At 41.5% G+C, this 24,274-nt stretch overlaps 1 protein-coding gene across 3 annotated transcripts in view; it reads right to left on the bottom strand.

Annotated features, from left to right (window-relative positions):
* Positions 1 to 24,274, bottom strand: part of si:dkey-237h12.3 (teneurin-3) — a 183,076-nt gene that overhangs the window by 145,824 nt on the left and 12,978 nt on the right. For all 3 annotated transcript variants that reach the window (XM_041850551.2, XM_041850558.2, XM_041850567.2), the window contains exons 2-3: positions 16,995 to 17,404; positions 14,413 to 14,688 (exon numbers count right to left, since the gene is read on the bottom strand). In XM_041850551.2, coding sequence (XP_041706485.2) covers positions 14,413 to 14,688; positions 16,995 to 17,262 — 544 coding nt within the window. In that variant the 5' untranslated portion in view covers positions 17,263 to 17,404. The remainder of the gene's footprint in view (positions 1 to 14,412; positions 14,689 to 16,994; positions 17,405 to 24,274) is intronic.

Here is a 24,274-nt window from a genome sequence, read left to right as displayed (position 1 = left end):
CCGGTGCCCAGTCCAGCTCCGGTCAGCGGCTCCAGTCCAGACCATGACATCAGCCCCTCTCCAGGTTCGGGGTCTCCCACACCAGGGTCAAGACAGGGCCTGGCGTATCGTGGGAGGAAGGAGAAGGGAAGCAGCGCGCCGAGGTCTAGACCAGACCAGGGGCGCAACAGGGAGGTGGAGAGTGAGAGGTCGTCACGCCCCGAGCCAGATCCGCCTCCGAGGCGGAATTGCCCACCCGGCCCCTACCCTGTTATGTTTATGTTGTGCGGTCGGAGTCTGCACCTTTGGGGGGGGGTACTGTCACGCCCTGACTCAGGGGATGCTTAAATGTTGAGTCAGGGTGTGTATATTCTTTGTTGTGCAATTTCAATGGGTGTGATTCTAGTATGTATATATCTATGTTGCCCGGTGTGGTTCCCAATCAGAGGCAGCTGTCGCTCGTTGTCTCTGATTGGGGATCATACTTAGGCAGCCTATTGGCACTAGTGTGTTGTGGGATCTTGTTCCGTGTAAGGTATGTTGTGTGTGCTACCTTGGACTTCACGTGTCGTTTGTTTATTGTTTTGTCGTGTGTTTATTAGTTAAAATAAACATGTATGCTTATCACGCTGCGCCTTGGTCTGACCCGTCAATGAACGAACATGACAGGCGGTCATCATGAGAGCCAGTTTTATCATAGCGCTTGATGGTTTTGCGACTGCACTTGAAGAAACTTTCAAAGTTCTTGAAATGTTCCGTATTGACTGACTTAATGTAATGATGGACTGTCGTTTCTCTTTGCTTATATGAGCTGTTCTTGCCATAATATGGACTTGGTCTTTTACCAAATAGGGCTATCTCCTGTATACCTTGTCATAAAACAACTGATTGGCTCAAACTCATTAAGAAGGAAAGAAATTCCACAAATTAACTTTTAAGAAGGCACACCTGTTAATTGAAATGCATTCCAGGTGTCTACCTCATGAAGCTGGTTGATAGAATGCCAAGAGTGTGCAAAGCTGTCATCAAGGCAAATGGTGTATATTTGAAGAAGGGGGGGTGAGTGCTACACCACTGCTTATAACTATAAGTTAACTATCTGTCACGCCCTGGCTCTGGGGACTCTTATATGTTGAGCCAGGGTGTGTAGGGTCTATGTTTTGTGTTCTATGTTCAGTTTCTAGTTCATGTGTTTTCTAGGTTGGCCGGGGTGGTTCTCAATCAGAGGCAACGAGAATCAGCTGTTGCTTGTTGTCTCTGATTGGGACCATACTTAGGCAGCCTGTTGTGCACTTGTGTTTTGTGGGATCTTGTTCCGTGTAGGTTTGTGTATGACCGAGGACTTCACGTATCGTTTTGTTGTTTTGGTTATTTGTATCGTGTTGAAAAGTACCTATTAAAGTATGTACTCATATCACGCTGCGCCTTGGTCCACTTCATATAACGATCGTGACACTATCTAAGACAGGGTTTCCCAAAGGGTGCATGTTTTGGTTTTTGCCCTAGCACTACACAGCTGATTCAATTAATAAATTAATCATCAGTTGTGTAGTGTTAGGGCAAGTTTGAGAAATGCTGATCTAAGATGTGCCAAATAAATTATATCCTGCTCAGGGCTCCAGCTACAGTGAGGGAAAAAAGTATTTGATCCCCTGCTGATTTTGTACGTTTGCCCACTGACAAAGAAATGATCAGTCTATAATTTTAATGGTATGTTTATTTGAACAGTGAGAGACAGAATAACAACAAAGAAATCCAGAAAAATGCATGTAAAAAATGTTATAAATTTATTTGCATTTTAATGAGGAAAATAAGTATTTGACCCCCTCTCAATCAGAAAGATTTCTGGCTCCCAGGTGTCTTTTATACAGGTAACGAGCTGAGATTAGGAGCACACTCTTAAAGTGAGTGCTCCTAATCTCAGCTTGTTACCTGTTTAAAAGACACCTGTTCACAGAAGCAATCAATCAATCAGATTCCAAACTCTCCACCATGGCCAAGACCAAAGAGCTCTCCAAGGATGTCAGGGACAAGATTGTAGACCTACACAAGGCTGGAATGGGCTACAAGACCATCGCCAAGCAGCTTGGTGAGAAGGTGACAACAGATGGTGCGATTATTCGCAAATGGAAGAAACACAAAAGTCTGTCAATCTCCCTCGGCCTGGGGCTCCATGCAAGATCTCACCTCGTGGAGTTGCAATGATCATGAGAACGGTGAGGAATCAGCCCAGAACTACACGGGAGGATCCTGTCAATGATCTCAAGGCAGCTGGGACCATAGTCACCAAGAAAACAATTGGTAACACACTACGCCGTGAAGGACTGAAATCCTGCAGCGCCCACAAGGTCCCCCTGCTCAAGAAAGCACATATACAGGCCCGTCTGAAGTTTGCCAATGAACATCTGAATGATTCATAGGAGAACTGGGTGAAAGTGTTGTGGTCAGATGAGACCAAAATCGAGCTCTTTGGCATCAACTCAACTCGCCGTGTTTGGAGGAGGAGGAATGCTGCCTATGAACCCAAGAACACCATCCCCACCGTCAAACATGGAGGTGGAAACATTATGCTTTGTGGGGTGTTTTTCTGCAAAGGGGACAGGACAACTTCACCGCATCAAAGGGACGATGGACGGGGCCATGTATCATCACATCTTAGGTGAGAACCTCCTTCCCTCAGCCAGGGCATTGAAAATGGGTCGTGGGTGGGTATTCCAGCATGACAATGACCCAAAACACACGGCCAAGGCAACAAAGGAGTGGCTCAAGAAGAAGCACATTAAGGTCCTGGAGTGGCCTAGCCAGTCTCCAGACCTTAATCCCATAGAAAATCTATGGAGGGAGCTAAAGGTTCGAGTTGCCAAATGTCAGGCTCGAAACCTTAATGACTTGGAGAAGATCTGCAAAGAGGAGTGGGACAAAATCCCTCCTGAGATGTGTGCAAACCTGTTGGCCAACTACAAGAAACGTCTGACCTCTGTGATTGCCAACAAGGGTTTTGCCACCACGTACTAAGTCATGTTTTGCAGAGGGGTCAAATACTTATTTCCCTCATTAAAATGCAAATCAATTTATAACATTTTTGATGTTATTCTGTCTCTCACTGTTCAAATAAACCTACCATTAAAATTATAGACTGATCATGTCTTTGTCAGTGGGCAAACATATAAAATCAGCAGGGGATCAAATACTTTTTAAAGTTCCCTACTTCCTAAATTTGTTTTGTTAGTCAAAAAGACAGTTTGAAAGAAATAGCGCCCCTTGTGTGCACTGTCAGTAAGGAAAATCTGGTTCCTGCCCGACCCTAACCTCCAGTGTATCCATTTTGGCAGGGGAGCTTGTTTGGACCACAGAAAAACCAAGGAATTCATTATTTGATGTTGTGTTGTATCAAATTTCAAATACTGGACATCCTGTACACCACTATATTAAATGTGTGAACAGCTAGCCCACTAAACACTGTCTATGTGTTGCTATGCTGTAGGAGGATGTTCACATTGGTGCAGAAACAGGAACAGTGCAGCAGGCTATATTTCAAAAGGGAAGCTGATACATGGCAACAGAATGCTAGGATGATGTAATGTAATATGTATCATGTTATCAGTCCCACCACCAAAGCTTTATCTAAAATGTAACAGCTTCTGTGTGAGGCTGACTAGTGTATCATTTGTGAGTAATGTTGTTCAGCCACAGTAAATATCTTCTGTCATGCAGCAGAGGGGAGTAAGAAAAATTCTCTCTGCAGCCATTATAATGAAGTCCCAAATGTCATGCCCATACTTATTTCAAGCACAAACTCCAGAAATATTATGCTATCCCTTGGTGCATCTTTTAGGTGATTGGAAAACAAACAGCTTGGTTGAGAAGGAGCCTGAATAGACACAATTTGTCATTTCCAAGACTCTCAAAGTCCAAAAGAGGGTCAGGAAACAGGTACATTCCACCATTAAAGTATTTGCTTTGATTGGAAGGGTTGTATGAAACACCAGGGTGCTGATTGGTTCTGAATGGGAATGACTATCAAATGTGAATGTCCTATTGTTGGCAGGATAAGTATGATAATCTTCCTCCATCCACGAAAAAAGGCCAATTCCAATCATCACAGTATAATAATGATAGTATGCCAATTTCCCCGGACCCCATTTCTACACCATCCTTGAAGATGCACTCCACAGCTCATTTTCCCAGATGGTTGTAGGGTGCATTACTGAAGCCTACATACACAATCATGGCTGAAACAAAATACAAAAATGCTCTATTTACTCGAATCAAGGCACCATTACCTTTTCTTCTTTGAATTTGCACTTGCAAAGACTCCTTCAGGCTTGTTTGTTTGTGTTTTGGAGGACTTCCACATTTATAATAGAAAATAGAAGTTAAGGACTACACCTTTAAACATCACCACCATAGGTAATAGCAGTAACCCCATGGCAACACTGAGGACAGAATTAATTGCTGTTTCTCAGTGTATATAGCCATCTCAGGATGCAGTAGAAGTCTCAGGTTTCTCAGTCAACACAACACACTGCATTAAAGGGAGACCATTCTCTCTCAACATCTGTAGAGGGGGAAATAATCGTCCAATTATCTAAGGAATCTTTATTTCTACAGTGTCCTTGCCACTTCAATTCATTTTTTTTTGGTATATATATATATGTGTGTTTGAATGGTACTGAAAGAGACAATTCTATGCAGTGCTGAGGGGGCTGAAATTAGTTTTAGCTTTGCAATTGATGGGAGGGTTAGTGTGCAGTTCCACACATCAAATCTAAACAACCTGATATAGGATTCCTATATTCCCTCTTCATTTCAAGGTTCATTTCGACACCACCTATTTGCCTTGCCCAATCGAGACCGATTAAGCCATGTCTACGAAAATAACTATAACTCACTTTTCCTGAACGAAAATATAAACACATCAAGACTTATTCCAGAAAACAGACAGATCCTTCAAAAACCAAGAGAAATAAAAAAATAACAATAGCTAAGCTAACACTATAACCTTTTTGCCAAGCGCTCCGTCATTGGGTGCCTGATACTGTTCCATTGTCTAATCCCACTATTGAGACCACTGAAAGGATAGAGTGTTGTAACAAGATGAATGGACTGTTACCAAGCTGCTAAAAGGCAACCCAACCAATTTGAGTGACCTCCACTGTTGCCACTGCAGGCCATATTAATACACCACACATGGTCCCATGATGGGATATGGTATGCGTCAGGTACCGGAAGCTCACAGTTTTTTTTAAAACTCTTACTGTTACAGGTAAGTTGACTGAGAACATACTTCCACCGAGAACATATATTCAGGAACGGCTTGGGAAAGAGTTGGAGGGGAGAGGGGAATATTTTTTGGGGGACTGTGGTCAATCAAACCAAATTACAATATAAGACAGAGGCTAAACAGAGACTGCTGAAAGTTACTAAATGACCAAAACCTGCCCATAATCGACCAGATAAAATATCATGAGGAAAACCATATATATCTGCAAATATAGTGAATTTACCCCTTTAAGAAGTAAACCATTCAAAGGGAAACGAGTTCAATCGACTGTTCAAAGTTTATTGGTCGAGGACAAAGGTGCAGCGAAATGCTTGTCTCTAGCTCCAACAGTACAGCAATACCTAGCAATACAAGACTATACACACATAGTCCAAAAAGTTAAAAATAAAGAAATTAAGAAACATCAGAACTTCCGGAATACACACACACACACACACACACACACACACACACACACACACACACACACACACACACACACACACACACACACACACACACACACACACACACACACACACACACACATATATATACAGTACAAGTCAAAAGCTTGGACACACCTACTCATTCAAGTGTCTTTCTTTCTTTTTACTATTTTCTACATTGTAGAATATTAGTGAAGCCATCAAAACTATGAAATAACACATATGGAATCATGTAGTAACCAAAAAAGTGTTAAACAAATGAAAATATATTATTCAAATAGCCACCCTTTGCCTTGATGTCAGCTTTGCACACTTTTGGAATATCTCAACCAGCTTCACCTGGAGTGCTTTTCCAACAGTCTTGAAGGAGTTCCCACATATGCTGAGCACTTGTTGGCGGCTTTTCCTTCACTCTGCCGTCCGAGTCATCCCAAACCATCTCAATTGGGTTGAGGTCAGGGGATTGTGGAGGCCAGGTCATCTGATGCAGCACTCCATCACTCTCCTTCTTGGTAAAATAGCCCTTATACAGCCTGGAGATGTGTTGGGTAATTGTCCTGTTGAAAAACAAATGATAGTCCCACTAAGCCCAAACCAGATGGGATGGCGTATCGCTGCAGAATGCTGTGGTAGCCATGCTGGTTAAGTGTGCCTTGAATTCTAAATAAATCACTGACAGTGTCACCAGCAAAGCACCCCCACACCATTAGACCTCCTCCTGCATGCTTTACAGTGGGAACTACACATGCAGAGAACATCCGTTCACCCACACCGTGTCTCACAAAGATGGCGGTTGGAACCAAAAATCTCCAATTTGGACTCCAGACCAAAGGACACATTTCCACCGGTCTAATGTCCATTGCTCGTGTTTCTTGGCCCAAACAGGTCTCTTCTTATTATTGGTGTCCTTTAGTAGTGGTTTCTTTGCAGCAATTCGACCATGAAGGCCTGATTCACACAGATGTTGAGATGTATCTGTGACTTGAACACTGTGAAGCATTTATTTGTGTCGCAATTTCTGAGGCTGGTAACTCTAATGAACTTATCCTCTGCAGCAGAGGTAACTCTGGGTCTTCCATTCCTGTGGCGGTCCTCATGAGAGCCAGTTTCTTCATAGTGCTTGATGGTTTTTGTGACTGCACTAGAAGTAAATTACAAAGTTCTTGAAATGTTCCGGATTGACTGACCTTAATGTCTTCAAGTAATGATGGACTGTCGTTTCTCTTTGCTTATTTGAGCTGTTCTTGCCATAATATGGACTTGGTATTTTACCAAATAGGGCTATCTTCTGTACACCCCACTACCTTGTCACAACACAACTGATTGGCTCAAATGCATTAAAAAGGAAATAAATTCCACAAATTAACTTTTTTAAGAAAGCACACCTGTTAATTCAAATGCATTCCAGGTGACTACCTCATCAAGCTGGTTGAGAGAATGCCAAGAGTGTGCAAAGTTGTCATCAAGGCAAAGGTTGGCTATTTGAAGAATCTCAAATATAAAATATATTTTGATTTGTTTAACACTTTTTTGGTTACTACATGATACCACTATACATTAGAATGAATGGAGTTGTTGTTATTTACTGTAGGATTCGGAAGGGGAAAAAGCCCACAGTTAAAGTTATGTTGACTCAATTGGCCTAGCTAACGTTAACTAGCTAGACTCAATTAGCCTAGCTAACATTAACTAGCTATACTCAATTAGCCTAGCTAACGTTAACTAGCTATACTCAATTAGCCTAGCTAACGTTAACTAGCTTCTCTGGTGCAGTCAAGACAGGTACTATGTAATCAGATGAGATTATAAATAACTAGCAATAAGTTAGCCTACCAGCGCAAGTCAATTTGGTTGCCATCTCTCTCCCCCTCCCTGCTCCCCTCCTCACTCACATTTGAGCTGCTGCTCTGCTTCGAGCCTCTCGCTCTCCCTCGTGCATTACAGCTCCGGTTAATAAAGTAGTTTAAAAATGTAGTTTTTCTCCTCCTACTAATGCTGCAGCATTGTTGCTTTAGGTATTTGATTAATGTTTGTTTCCCTTTATGATGATGATCGGGACCCGTTAGTGGTAGTTTTGTTATATCTGCACAGTGATTCAGATTTTGTGGGGGGAAAAAACAACAGTTTTTCAGTTATGTATTTTGTCTTAACGTTAAGGATCCCAATTTCACTGAAACGTTAAAGCGTTCACACCCCTAGCATGGATATTCACAGCATGCATGTCCTCTGACAATCAGACTGATCTTAATGTGCGTTTCCCTCATGTAAAACCTGCTACAGTGCCTTGCAAAAGTATTCATCCCCCTTGGCGTTTTTCCTATTTTGTTGCATTACAACCTGTAATTTAAATAGATTTTTATTTGGATTTCATGTAATGGACATACACAAAATAGTCCAAATTGGTGAAGTGAAGTGAAAAACTTTTTTCAAAAAATTCTACAAAATAAATCACGGAAAAGTGGTGCGTGCATTTGTATTCACCCCATTTGCTATGAAGCCCCTAAATAAGATCTGGTGCAACCAATTACCTTCAGAACTCACATAATTAGTTAAATAAAGTCCACCTGTGTGCAATCTAAGTGTCACATGATCTGTCACATGATCTCAGTATACATACACCTGTTCTGAAAGGCCCCTGAGTCTGCAACACCTCAAAGCAAGAGGCACCATCAAGCAAGCGGCACCATGAAGACCAAGGAGCTCTCCAAACAGGTCAGGGACAAAGTTGTGGAGAAGTACAGATCAGGGTTGGGTTATAAAAAAAGATCAGAAACTTTGAACATCCCACGGAGCACCATTAAATCCATTATTAAAAAATTTAAAGAATATGGCACCACAATAATCCTGCCAAGAGAGGGCCGCCCATGAAAACTCACGGACCAGGCAAGGAGGGAATTCATCAAGAGGCAACAAAGAGACCAAAGATAATCCTGAAGGAGCTGCAAAGCTCCACAGCGGAGATTGGAGTATCTGTCCATAGGACCACTTTAAGCTGTACACTCCACAGAGCTGGGTTTTACGGAAGTGGCCAGAAAAAAAGCCATTGCTTAAAGAAAAAAAAAGAAAACACGTTTGGTGTTCGCCAAAAGGCATGTGGGAGACTCCCCAAACATATGGAAGAAGGTACTCTGGTCAGATGAGACAAAAATTGAGCTTTTTGTCCATCAAGGAAAATGCTATGTCTGGCGCAAACCCAACACCTCTCATCACCCCGAGAACACCATCCCCACAGTGAAGCATGGTGGTGGCAGCATCATGCTGTGGGGATGTTTTTCATCGACAGGGACTGGGAAACTGATCAGAATTGAAGGAATGATGGATGACGCTAAATACAGGGAAATTCTTGAGGGAAACCTGTTTCAATCTTCCAGAGATTTGAGACTGGGACGGAGGTTCACCTTCCAGCAGGACAATGACCCTAAGCATACTGCTAAAGCAACACTCGAGTGGTTTAAGGGGAAACATTTAAATGTCTTGGAATGGCTTAGTCAAAGCCCAGACCTCAATCCAATTGAGAATGTGTGGTATGACTTATAGATTGCTGCACACCAGCGGAACCCATCCAACTTGAAGGAGCTGGAACAGTTTTGCCTTGAGGAATGGGCAATAATCCCAGTGGCTAGATGTGCCAAGCTTATAGAGACATACCCCAAGAGACTTGCAGCTGTAATTGCTGCAAAATGTGGCTCTACAAAGTATTGACTTTGGGGGGGTGAATAGTTATGCACGCTCAAGTTTTCTGTTTTTTTTGTCTTATTTCATGTCTGTTTCACCCCAAAAAAGATTTTGCATCTTCAAAGTGGTAGGCATGTTGTGTAAATCAAATGATACAAACCCCCAAAAAATCCATTTTAATTCCAGGTTGTAAGGCAACAAAATAGGAAAAATGCCAAGAGGGGTGAATGCTTTCGCAAGCCACTTTATGTCTGTAATAAGATTTTTTTCTCTTTATAGTTGCTTTTATGCTTCCATAAATTCCCATCTTATCTACAGGGATACACACAGTATTAGAATGGCTTGTCAACCATTTTTCTTTCAGATCAATATCTCAGCTCATTGGAGAAGAGTTGTCATTCAAAACATATAGTCGACATGGGAGCGGCAATAAGCATTGAGGTGATTTGGCCATTTGACAAGTCGTCTTAACCTGTAGCGTTTGATTTGCTCTCATGTCTACAAAAGCTATAATTGCTCCAGCAATAAAACACAGTGCATCAACAGGGGAAAAGCCACCAACGATCAAAATTAGCTCTGCATTGTATTATTCAAGGAACATGATGTTTCACTTGAGTAGATGCTGATGGCGCTAATTCTGTTGAAAACAAAGGAAAAGGACAAGTAGCTCTGAGACAGTAATATATACATCACAGCCTTCAACACGCAGACTGAATCAGTTTCCTTGCCATGTGTTGAGAAATAGACGCCTAACTGTTTCCATGTTGGAGGCTAATACAGCTACTCCATCAGGCTGCCTATTGAAATGAAATGAGCCCTTTCTCTTTAGTACAGTCAATAGCAGGTCTGGTAATTGACAATGCTAGAGTAGGTCTTAATTATAATAGCATGTTGTGCAGTCTGGTCCGGTGTATGCAACTGCTTACCAACGGGAATCCAACAATGGCAAGCTCAATGGCATGTTCTGCTTACCAACAGCAAACCAACAATGGCAAGCGCAATCGGTTTGGACAGCAAGGCCGGGTTCAATTCCTCTGTAACCACACAGGATTAATTGAAATTCAATTTGCAACATGTAAAACTATTTTAGAAAAGAGGTCGTCGAGGTATGAATTGGGTATGAATTATTCTCAAAGTGAGGCCCTTTTCTCCACTAGGAGCTAAAAATAAATGAGTCAAGTTAAGTTCTCAAAAAATTGACAGAAGTTCAGTTCCAATGGAATTGACCCTTTACCCAATGAAACAGCAAGGAAATATTCCCCACCAAGCTCTCTCCATCTTCCACCAAAATAGAAAACAGCGAAGTTCAGTTGATGGATGTGCATGCTACCCCCCATGACACCTCTGCGCTGTGCACACATCACGCAGCCAGTGTCCTACATACATTGACGCGGTCCGACAAAAGATAGAGGCAACTCTTCTGAGAGGAAGCAGTCAATGGGACCAGAAGAAGAGAAAATAACAACGTCAGTCAGTTTGATGTGGCCGGTGCTCAGACCACGAGGGTCTGTTGCGCATTCTCAGCTCCCAGGGAAGATGTGAATGCTTGCTTTGCAGCCAGTTAAGAATTTTCTTCAAACACATCACAGATGTTCAGAGCGTTTGACCAAACTAAAGGTTTCATTTATTCTGTATATTCACAACTTGGGCCATATTTAATTATATAGGCAGGTCTTTTTATCTTCCATGATCAATAGAATGATTCCACTGTCAACATGATGTGACGCGGATCTGAGTTAGGAGTTGACAGATGGTGTGTAACCTTTGTTTGTTAGACTCCCAGTGTGTGTGTGTGTGTGTGTGTGTGTGTGTGTGTGTGTGTGTGTGTGTGTGTGTGTGTGTGTGCGTGCGTAAGCGCATGGTGTGCGTATCTGTGAGGTGCTTTCATATACCCACAGCTCTCTGGTGTGTGCTGTGCTGTACTGCATGTTACAGTGTCTTCTCATGTAATTCAATTAACCTTTTACTGGAAGGGTTCACGCAAAGCAGCCAGGAGTTATACTCCATTTGACAGTGGTGTGTAAACCTACCAGGTATCTTTGGTGGCTGTCTTCATTGTTTGGATAAATTTGACTTATTTTGCAATCATTGCACTGATAAAATATCACAGACACATAACATTAATAATATGTAAAAACAGCTGTTAAATTGCTCTTGAGGACATTGATTCAGAAGGCATTGGATTTGTTGTCGACAGGGTATGCTTCGGCACAATTGTCTCAATCAATTTGTTTCACTGTAATTAGACGCTAAACAGACAATTACCCATCATCGGGGCCAACACAAAATAACCAACATCCCAACCAACAAAACAACCAACATCCCAACCAACAAAACAACCAACATCCCAACCAACAAAACAACCAACATCCAAACCAAAAACAACAACAACATCACAACCAACAAAACAACCAACATCACAACCAACATCACAACCAATATCACAACCAATATCACAACCAACAAAACAACCAACAAAACAACCAACATCACAACCAACAAAGTAAATCTGTCAATCTGGACCTAAATTCTCTTGATTCTTTTGGGATGAAACACAGCCAGCAAAGACACAATCTTTAATCTTAGTCTTCTTTCTCTTGGATCATGCGGTTATTAACAGTTGCAGATGCTATAGCCCGACAGTCTGCCAAGACTGTGGTAGTCCTCTGTGTCTCACTGCCCAGAACAGTGCAAATTACAATGAAATATTGAGTTAATTTATGAATAAGTGGAGCTGAACGCCCCTTTGTAACGGCTTCCACATGCATATTCAGTTGATGGAAACCTTTGGATGGGTAATTTCTCTTAGCTGCTTCATTAAATAGTGAAAGTCGAAAGTGTAATGCTTCATGACAAAAAGATCTAAAGCAGCAGGAAAGGGTGAGTTTTTCGCCTTTACTCCAGTTGAAAATAAAAGTAGGCATCGGATACAAGATAAGAATAACACGATAACTAATCAACAATGTAGTTGTTGATCGACGCATGACCCGTCAAGATCCGAACCTCTTATCATTCACAACAAAACACCAAAATAAGGTTGAGCGACAAACGAACAAAGAAGCACAACTGTAGGAAAAGTTACCCGGGTTAGAGTTTAATTACAATTTGAGAACTCTGGGCATCTTGCCGTACCTTCCTAACGGGTGGTAGCTTAGCTACCTGCGAACAAGACACAGCACGTATTGTTTATTTTCCCTATGATTAAAATAATAGGGTGGAAATTGGGCGAGATAAAAGTCACAGCGGGGAGTCACACTAACAAGACCCAATCAGCAGCAGCCCTCCAGACATCTCCAAAAGAGACTCCAAAGGAGAGAGGCTGCGGGGGGTAGTGGGGGGTAGGAGGCCAGGACAGAGCCTTTTGAAGCCAGCTAACTCCATGCGCTTTCTGAGCCACAGAGATTGGGGGGTTTCGTGCATCGCATGAAACAGCTGCAACAAACATGGAGGAAAAAGTGATGTCGATAAGAAAACACCTTGGAAGGTGCCTTGTAAGGTGTCTCAAATGTCTTATCTTACTCCCATTACACGTCATCACTGAGTTATTTGGAATGCCGTTATATGGCGTCTCATGAATAATGTGGGGCTTTAAAAAACTAGATGTGGACACAGAAGTTGAAGTGTGTGAACATGCAGATGTGGACTTTGGTTGGAACATGAATTGTTTCGATCACTACCCTTGCATCAATTTATTTTCCACACGTTTTTTCCATCTAATCAATCAAATTCAAATGTATTTTATAAAGCCCTTTTTACATCAGCAGTAATCACAAAGTAGTTGGAGATTATCTTTTTTTTATTTTTTTATAATGTTATATAAGCCAAAAAGGCACTTAAGATAGGCGAAAGATCCACATCTCAGATCTACGTCTCAAGAGTGGAATGGAATATCTGTCTGGAACATAACTGAAATATTAATTGTTTGCTCTGAACACAAAATATTTATTTTGCACCATGTAACCTTTCTATATGTTCTGGCAGTTCAAATTCCTTGGATTATCCTTAGATAATCAACCACTAGCATCTCTCTTTCTTCTGTATCTTTGGTAATGCTTATTGAAAAGTATGGTGATGACAAACATATGAGATGACAATACATACCACTATGCTAAATATATTTTCAATGCTTTTTGAGAGCATTAAAGATAAAAGTAATCCTCAAATTAGCCTAACAGTAGCAAAAGCTGTCAAAACTGCTCCAAGAACAAATTTGAGACCATGGCTGATGTGTAGAAAATATAATAGCACAAAGACATGAATAAATAAGCAATAGACTATAACATCACTTCAAAGTTGGCGGCAAAACATTGTAATTTTTGTAAAAACAGTGACGAATGCCGGATAAAAGCAAAGTTATGACTGCAAGGAATATTATACACTGAAAGTGCCTCAGCTTTTAGATAGCTGTATAGACTGCTTTTCTTTTGTGTACAAACACTTTCTAAATCAAAATGAAAGAGTAATTTATCACTTAAAGCAATATTGAGAAGTATAAACAGAAACGTTTCTTTTTTTACCCCGCATTTGATGCACAGAAGATCTTCCTTCAAAAGAATACCCCAGTCTTAAGTTTCGGGTTTCGAGCATGATCAAATTTGCACTTCAAACCATTGAACCTACTTAAATCAGCTATTGTGTGTGCTCATTCAACTACTGTGGAATTTCTAAGCGAAATCTCTGACCGATGCTTTACCAAGCTATCTTTGATTACACACTAGCCCAAGGGGAAACTTGATCAAACTCCCCTGCTTCCCTGTGGAGATGGCCAGGTGACTACCAACCGCTCAATTGGAAGACCAAATTCTTATCCACAAGAGACCATGAAACATGCCTTTGATCCCCAAACAGCAGCTGCACATGACCAATCAGAATCCACCACTTATCTCTTCCACCAATGAAAGAGATTTCCTGAGCACCAATGAAATAATACAGGTACAATGCTTACTAGTATGAACATTTGTTGTGCGATTAACTTCCTACTTAAACCTCCACAAAAAAAGGAATAAGGGGGATCACAATTAACAAATAAAGGTGTGGCAGACTCACCGATCTCGTTGTCCGACTTATTGTCCATTTCGGTGTCTGTCAGGGTAAGGGCCGAGTTGGAGCGACTAGACAGGCATGAGCTTTGGCCTGACTTGGCACCCCTGCCCCAGAGAGCCATGGTACGTTCCGGGGATGTGGTCTCCTGATTCTCTGTGGGGACCGTTCCTCTGGAGTAGCTACCAAGGGGGTGCGAGAGGCCCGTTTCAGGGCAGAGGGCCAGGCCTCTGCGTGTGGAGGCCTGACATATCCCAAGTTGCCTCAGTGAGAAGGTCTGTCCTGTACAGACAAAACCAAACAGCAGCCATACAATTTAACAATGTTATCGAATCCCAAACCCAGAATATCTGGTGCAGACTTTTTTTTATTTTATTTAACCTTTATTCAACTAGGCACGTCAGTTAAGAACAAATTCTTATTTACAATGACTGCCATTGTGCCACAATGTGCAGCTTAAAAAATTGTGTGATTCTTAAAATGTCTGTTCTTAGAAGGGCAGTAGGCCTAACTCAAATAGAGGCCTCACAAAAACAAAAGCCAACCAGTAAATCAGAAGACACTTCACACTAACGGACATCCTGTACATTCAAGTAAGATGGAAGTTGATATGACTTCTGCTGAAAACAACCCCCCCCCCCACCACCATGCACGTGTGCCACGTCTATTTCTATGGACACAAGCACTGTTTGACACAAAGTGTTCACACCCCTCTTGTTGGCGGAGAGAATATTTTGCAGGTTTAAAGCTTATTTACTGCAATTCTATACATGTTGCCATGTCTAATGTGTATTCATGTGATATTTCAGTGACTCAAACATTTCAACAAAATCTATGGGCTAACAAACCTAGCTAAAAAACGTTGGCTGACATGGGCTAATTGATCTGGACATTTCTGCCAAGTTATAAATAGCTCTCTAAGGTATGCCATGATTGAGATGACAAGAGGAAAACTGATGAGGCACTACCCAATTTTGAAATTGCACCTTGTGCATTCTACTATTACAACTTTCAAGAGTAAGTTGAAAGCCAGACTGAGTTCCTTAAAAACTGTGGGCGTGCAAAATGACAGTTTTACGTAAATTGAAACAGTTCCACAACTCTGTGTCTTAATTGTTTGTAAATCTGGATCTAACGAGTGGATTTAATAGAGAAACAAAAAGGTGAAAAACAGAGATACAAGGGAATTTACAGGACGTCAATGCTGGATGGAGTAAATAAAAATGTAATCTGAAGTAAACAGCAAAAATCTTTAATCAATGTTCAAAGTACTTTTCACTGAATTTATATTTCTAAATGCGTGGACAGAACTAAAAAAATCTTTGGATGGAAATTCTTGTTCATTGTAAATATTTTTATAGCATATATATTTTTTCATATATACATTCAAAGTTATTCTATAAAAAACGTTTTTATTTGTTTTCTGTTAGCTGAATAAAAAAGAATGTAATGTCATGCTGCATAAGATTATAGACATGTATTTTACCCACATTAATATAGAAATACCATTAGTGCAGACAAGACAGGTATCAAGATTAATATAAGTAAATTATCAATCAATAAAGTAATTTCAAACTGTTCTTGCATTTGATTTAGTTTACCGGTTATTTCAAGGCCAAAAAATTTTAACAAGTGAAATTGACAATGAACATTCTGAAGTAAAAACCGCAGCGGAGCAATTACAGACATTGACAATATTGTATGTCATGTCTTATAAACTTCATAAGATAATTAATAACCTTAAACTATACATTTTACTTAAGGTCCAAGGTGTGAATTCACTTTTTTCAAAACAGATACAAACTTTGAAATGTGTAAATAACAATTATTGATCATTACTATCATTGAGGTGATAATAAGTCTAATCGTTCATTATCTTTTCATTAAAGGTTGTAATTTGATCTAGAAATAAAGGGGAAATGAACATTCCTCACACAGCCTAATTAGAATGCCATTAATTTCCAATTAGCGCCAATGAGAAATATGCCATAAAATATGCAATTTTAAATAATCAAGAATCGGCTATGACACTAAAATAAACCACCCAACTTTTTTTCTTATTATGATCATTTCCTACCAATTGCCAACAACCAATTAAAACGGTGGGTTATTTGCTCAGCAGTTCAATGGGTAAATATCAACGGTATGTGAAGTGGAGCGTGATCATTTCGTTTGGATGTGTACATACTGTAGTTCAAGCACAGATCGAAAAGAGCTCTACTGTTCATCATGGATTAATACAAACCTCAAATGACAAACTATGAATGCTGGTTAATGGATCATGCATTAACAAGATAAAGACCACCATCAGTTTTCAAGGAAACCCATGGGAGGCCCTATGACAGAACATCAGACTTACTAATACAGTATCAAAAATCTATATTTCCTATGTCAATGAGCTCAACTGTAAACAATTAATTTCAATTCTGTAATACACCTTGCAATATTAATTTTTTTACCAAACTCCATTGGTTCCCAAGTTAAGAATGTTTAAAAAAGTACACGTATGAAAGAAATGATATCCATACAGTAGACCTATTATTAAGCATCCTTTCATATCATTGGAATAGAGCTGTGACTGTACTGACCTGGCCTGCTGTAGTCATTGGTATCCTGGTGGGCCACCTCCTTGACTCGGCCTGAGAACAGCAGCCGGGCGGGGTCATGGTCGTAGGCCTGCAGCGTCTCACTAGAGCTGTAGGACTTCTGGGTAGGCACGCGGCAGGCCCCTTCTCGGTCTGTCGATGATGCGGTGTAACGCCGTTCCCGATCCCTCTCCCTTTCAAGGTCTCTCTCCCGGTCTCTCTGGCTCTTGGAGAGTGAGCAGAAGGGCTGCTGCTCCTTCACCTGTTCCATCCTGCCAGCATACTGTGTCCTTCTATCCTGAGACACTCGCTTTGGGATATTCCACTCCTCTTTACGCCGTTGGTAAGTCTGTCCCTCTGTCTATCCGTCTGTATTTCTGTCTGTCTGTCCACTTAGCCCCGTTCGGCTCTACCTGGAAAACAGAGAGGGAGAGACGAGATGCTCAGATAACACTAATCCCTTCACTTAATCTTCAAAAGCCCCCACTCACACCAACCACCTCTCAAACCCCACCCGTAAGCCCACTCACACCCACCACCTCTCAAACTCCACCGTAAACCCACTCACACCCACCACAGTAACACCACAATCTCTCAAACCCCACCCGTAAGCCCACTCACACCCACCACAGTAACACCACAATCTCTCAAACTCCACCCGTAAGCCCACTCACACCCACCACAGCACCACCACCATCTCTCAAACCCCACCCGTAAGCCATTCCATGTATGGATTCCCCTCCATAAAGCAGATCTCCTCTCAATAACTCACTCTCTTCCTTCTTTTATTCTTTCAGCCCAAAATCAGACCTCCATTGTCTTGACTAAATTCCTTTTGTCCACAACTTGGTCGTGTGTGTGTGTATGAGGTCGACAGACGGTCGTTGAGATACTTTGATTAGCCATTACTATTAAGTGTAGAGTGTGAAAAGGGGGGATTTTCACTGGTGAGGATTTAATTTCTGTCTTGGCTCAGCTGGAAGCCCAAAGAGAGGTGTATTATACACCTCCACATTTCCCTTTACTGAAATTGAAACTTTGGATCCAAGGGTAATGAAAAGGTATTTCACTAGGTGAGAAGTCCTTTCACTAGGTGACATGTTGTTCTTTCTTTCTATGCTGAGATGAAATCTGAAAATACACTTTCAAACGCAGAGACAAGACTGAAGATGTAAACCCACATTTACAAAGATTACTGTGCAGTGGGCGAGAACGGACCCACCCAGAAACCTCTCTGATTGTGATCCATTCTGATTTATAGACCTGTAAAGATACACAAGGGCTGATAGCCATTAATGCTAAGGGCCTTGTCTGTCGAGCCGCCGACAACCCAACAGGGGGGAAAAGATTAGTGTCCTAATCAGCTATAAGTCCCCCTGGGTGTGTTATGGGGAAATGTCTTGGCGGGCCGGATTCTCACAAAGCAAGGTGAACGACCGGGCACGTCTCTGATGTGAACACATACTGCCTTCCTCAGGAGGATCCAAAGTTACTGACGCCAACATTTTTCGGAGTTCATCAAATTGTCCTCTATGTACTGAAGGTAGTTCCTGTACATGGGGACGCTTTGAGGACACTAGGGAGATACTTATAGAAGCTGTCATGGTGCCAAACCATCCAAGGCTCTTAATGGAACTCTGGTGTAGTGTGCTGTGCTGTGATCTCAAGGAAGTTCTATCTAAGGATTAGGCCACTTCGTTGCTTGGATAACAAAACCACAAATAGGCCTACATAATGTCCACGTAGTGCCTTACCTCAATACACTAACAATTAGCCCCACCTCTCCCTATTCGGATTAAGAAATGTCCTACATACTGTCAGGATGCTACCCCTCTGGTCTGTATGTGTCACCTTTGATAATATGGATGATTGAGACAGCCAGTCACCCATGACCTCAAGAAGGAAAAGCCGACACTGCAGTATTATAGTGGCACAGTGGGAACTTTGACAAGGCAGTGAGGCAGGGGGAAGTGACACTCCAAGATCTATGTAGCGTAGCACAGTACTACACAGGCCTATGACTCCCCAGCCAGTTTCTCCTAAACCTGCTTCCCCTGTTATATACAGTCTCGATGTTCTTCTAAACATTAACCATACTCCATATGTATAATACAGTGTCAAGCAATGTCTTGAAGTCAATTTGGCATCATCATTTAATTTATGATCTAGGCTCGATTCTCTTGTTTGGACACTAAATCAGGGATTGCGTGTTGGTTTTTTGTCCTTCACACTCGCGATTCACATGGGAGGACCAAAGGAGAAGCCACCATAGACGTGGCTCAGAGCCAATACAGCCAAATAAATTGGTTTTAACTGAAGTGACCCACATTCCTGATGTAAGCACAAACAGCATTTTGCAAAGAAAGAGTAGAGTAGCCACTGGAGACTTCCCTGCTGAAACGACAAATCTTCCCAGAGCCCTCTTTGTTCATGTAATTACATTTCCGAAGGCCTGCTCTAAATATTAACTCAGACCCCCTGACCCAGGGTTTCCGTTAGGAAAATGAGGCGCCGGACAATGTGACCGGGAAGATTTTAATTTAACGGCCATTTGAGAAATGTATGGGAGCCATATGCATTGGGTGCGTAACCCATTAGGGCATCCACCCACGGTGCTCAGAATGACAGAAATCACATTTAAATTATGGTAATTCATCTTAACAGAACATGCAACTCCTGTAATAAAGCATACAATAAAACATCATTTTCAAACATTGGCCAAAATGCAATTCGCGCTTTACAAAAATGTTAGCGTCCAAAAATTACCGCCTAACGTAAACCCTGACTCTGTACTCTGTAAAAAAAAACACATGGTTATCGTCTCCCCCTCTCCCAGATGTTGCACCTGCCACCGCGATACCAAGCCCGCTGCCCTTCCCATCCTTTCCCCTCCGTGGACTCGCCCTTTCCTATTGGTTCTTGCAGGGACCAGACGGTCCTTCACCAAGGGAGTCGTGAAAGTGGTGATGGAGGGTGGTGGGGATCAGGCCGGCTCACTTTAACACAGCCAGCACCTCCAACAATAGCCGGCTCTGACAGCTTTGCATAATTCATCTTGTCGAGTCTCTACCCTCTCCTCTCTTTTCTCCTTTCTCTTCCCTCTCTCTAACTCTCTGCAATGGGGTGAGGAGTAACAAGGGCACTCTTCCATCAGCTGCTGCCTGTTCCCTCCTGACATCAGTGATTTTGGAGACACAGAAGTGTTTGTCTGTTGAAAGCAGATTCCCTGGTTCTGCCTGTGTTCTAGTCTGGATGCCATCAGGTTCCCTGGCTCTGCCTGTGTTTTAGTCTGGATGCCATCAGATTCCCTGGCTCTGCCTGTGTTCTAGTCTGGATGCCATCAGAACCAGATTTCTGTTCATTCTGTCTAAAGTTTTACAACAGGGACCATGCTAATACAAGATGTACAACTTTGAGAACTGTGGTGTATTTTATTGAGTAAGCTGATCAAAGCTTCTGATAGTTGTGTGTGTGTGTGTGTCTTTTCACAGAGGCTGTGAGTTTTATAATTAAATACCTTCAGGTGTTTTTGCAGAAACCTTGATGTTTTTTACAATCGAGGATTGTATGACAAATCCAGACACTCAGGCATCAGTAGACACCAATGCTGAAGTAAGTCAACTTCTTACATTAGTAAACATAAACCTGACCTTAAAGCTGAGATCTGTGAAAGGTGAAACAGCGCTACTGGTCAAACCAAGACATTTGTTATTGTTTTGTCTTTGAAAAGGAGCGTAACGTAAATACATTTGAAAATGTAGTACATACTCTCTGCTGTTCTATCACGCGTGTACTGATGTGTAATGATGTCAGAGGGAGTAAAACAGTGTTCGGATTCCAACTTTAACCAGAGCTAACAGAGACTTATTTCTCTGAAATATACAGCGATTCACTTGAGGTGGGCTTGACACGGAGGTGAAAAGCATCTCTTCATGTGAGCCAGGACACCAAATAAAAAACAGCAACGAGATATCTACAAATCCAACCAATCAGCATTAACTACAATGACACTCAAATGAATAATGTTAATTTAATCTTAATACAAAGCAAAAATCTGCTGACGCGAGCAAAATCTCAGACTATGAGGCAATCATTATCACTCTTTGAATATAAAAAACGAATGTAAAAACGTTGCCTAAGACCACATAGAAAGAGAGATATTGACATGTTGTAGGCTATCTGAAGTGGTGCTCTATTGAACGTCTGTTCATCTCTTTCCAGGCAACCAATATACATACCCTATACTGTTATCAGACTCACACCTCCCCTTATATGTGTGCACACAATCACATCCACTGCCTTAATTCAATGTTCCATTAGCCACTGCCTTAATTCAATGTTCCATTAGCCACTGCCTTAATTCAATGTTCCATTAGCCACTGCCTTAATTCAATGTTCCATTAGCCACTGCCTTAATTCAATGTTTCATTAGCCACTGCCTTAATTCAATGTTCCATTTGCCACTGCCTTAATTCAATGTTCCATTAGCCAATGCCTTAATTCAATGTTCCATTAGCCACTGCCTTAATTCAACGTTCCATTCCTTTTCTAAATAATACAGGAGGTGCTGAATATTATTAATCTAAATTAACTTAATGGAACTGTGTAGGAATGGCTGCTTGGCCAAGGTTGTGAACATTCACCACATTTCAATTCATTAGACCTGATTACCTGCATGAGTTGACTGCATCGTCTGAAAATATAACATCAACAGAATTGTGGCAATTTACAGTCAAATGGCACAATGATCTGTATGCCCTTATTGAAATAAACAACATTTGGGCAGTGGTGGATTTGTAATGAGGTTGCAAGGCAATCGCAGGCACTGACGTAAACTGACAATGACTGGTTGACTGAAAACGGAATGACTGATTCAGTGCTATATCAAAATATGGCATGATGAACATAACATTTGTCAAACACATTTTCTAATAACTGAAAATAAAGTGTCAATCTTCAATTACTGATTGGCAAAACATTTCTCTAACATTTCTAAATGTTAAATTGCATATATTGTTCATTCTCTGTAGTAAATTCTACTTGGATTGTCCCTAAAGTGCTTGTTTGTTGGCAATGGCATATAAGGTGGCATAAATGTTGAAGCATCAACATAGACATAATAAGTATGGATTAAAGCTAAATTCAAACCGAATGCTGTGTGCATTCAAACCATGTTATTGGTTAAAAAGACATATAAAATGCTGGATGTAGATAAAAATTAATGTTTTATTTATACAAACCAGGATAAACCTCTCCCTTACTCCTGAGATATATTCTAATCATACAATGTGATCTGGCAATACATTAAACTCATGAATTGGTTACAGGAAGGCATTTTGATTACTGAAAGAGTCTGACTCCATGTTAAGAACCACAGTAAAACAGTCTAAACAATCAGGGAAAGCTAATTGTGATAGGATTCTGTTTGTGCAAACAATTAAGCCTACTTCTGCATAGTAAAAAAACTGGAGCCATCTGTGAATCGTTACATGCACGACAAAATGAGGGACAACATGATCGTATGCAGTTTATGCACTTAACAGAGAATAATATAATGAGGATATTACCACTTAAAGATGTGCATTAATCAAACAATAGAAAAATAAACTGGGGGGTTCTATTCTTCAGGTGTCAGCATTTTGGGGAAGAATATATAGGTCATAATATCAGAATACAGAAAGACCGCAGCCCTTATTAAAGAAACATCCATCTGAAATTCCACTGATGTTGCGCTGGCTGTTTCTTAACTTCTGGGGGTGAAAAAGCCAAAATTCCTGAATACAAGTGATGGCGAGCTGAATGTCAACGACCATTGACCTGTATATCATTACACCGACTCCGAAGCACCATTTCTTTCCAATCTCCTCAATATCTAGATTTTTTATATTTTCTGTCTTCGCCCCCATTGAGAATGGGGGGAGAAGGGTTGCTGAGTAGGGTCCCTCAGGAACTAGCACCTGGCCCTGGTCTATCATGGCTCTTCATCAGCCTGCCAGACCAGGGGCTTTTGGCATCACCCAGGTCACCTCAACTGAATTATTGAGGCCGTCAAGTGGCTCCATCGACAAGCATAGCTGACATCCAACGTCCCACTGGGCTGTCTGAGGGACACAAAAGAGCCTGACCTGAAGCACTTGGCAGCTCCTTCTCCAAGGAAGCTTGCGAGGGCCAATATTGCATTGTATGGCCTACACTGTCCAGACCTTAGAAAGAGAGGGTTCAAAAGCAGCATTTAGGGTGATCGAAGAGATCGTTCTGAGATGTTCAAGCTTTATACTGTAGTTCCACATCTAGAGTGGGTTGTTTTCTGCATACATTTTCTATTGAAATCCTATAGCAATAAACGACACATGGATATCACAAGAACTAAAGCATCTTTCCAAGTTCTCTCTGTGTTCAAACTGTATTTTCGGTGCGTACTGCATGATACAGTGTGATTGAAGACCGTCATTTATGGATAGGAGGATGTCTGTGACAAAGAAGGGTTCAAGTTACACAGGCAAGATGAGAATTTGGGTAGATCAATGTTACCGCAGACCAGTCGCCTTACTAAGTGTTGATCAAAAGATACTTGAGGTTCTTTGTTACGATGCCAGCCCCGCTCCTGATCAATGTTACTACTACGGTCCATGAATGTAAATCTGTTGGTTCCAGAGACGCTGCAGTGAGTGGGGTATGGCCCCCGGCGCCAGCATGGTCAGCAGGATGCCACCATGTGGCTAATCGCAGGTGGCTTTCAGCCCAAGCTGGAGAGGCAGAAGTAAAAGGCAGATACAAACCAAAGTTGCAATGCAAGCAGCTTAGTTTTTCAAGCACTTAAGGAACCGCGTATTAGAGAACAATTTATTATCTTTCATGCTAAAACAATAGCTGGTACTTTGTCTAAAACATACACAGACTGAGTTTGAACATGTGTCGTCTGCGTGCCTCAAGACTGTGTTTTTCAGCTGAGCTAAAGCCTAGGCAAGTCCTCAGGGCTCAGAAAAGGTAAGTCATCACACAAGCTATCTGACGTCACTTGAACCAAAGAAACAGATTACAACCAGAAAAACATCATTATGACGCCCCATGCCTCATTTTGCCTGCTGGGTTTGGCTAGGGAAAAACAAGTACCCCCCACAACTATACTGAGCAGGAGTTGCTTGAAACCAATGTACAAAGCTGTGTACGGCTCACATAGATTATGCACAATTCCAAAGGAATGCATACAGCCAAAACATCTGAAGTGTCCATATTTCAGTTAGCGAAATAAGTGACTTGGATACTAAGTATATCCAGATGCT

Source organism: Coregonus clupeaformis, chromosome 3 (assembly GCF_020615455.1).
Source record: "Coregonus clupeaformis isolate EN_2021a chromosome 3, ASM2061545v1, whole genome shotgun sequence".
NCBI lineage: Eukaryota > Metazoa > Chordata > Actinopteri > Salmoniformes > Salmonidae > Coregonus > Coregonus clupeaformis.
This window is presented reverse-complemented; position numbering and strand designations above follow the sequence as displayed.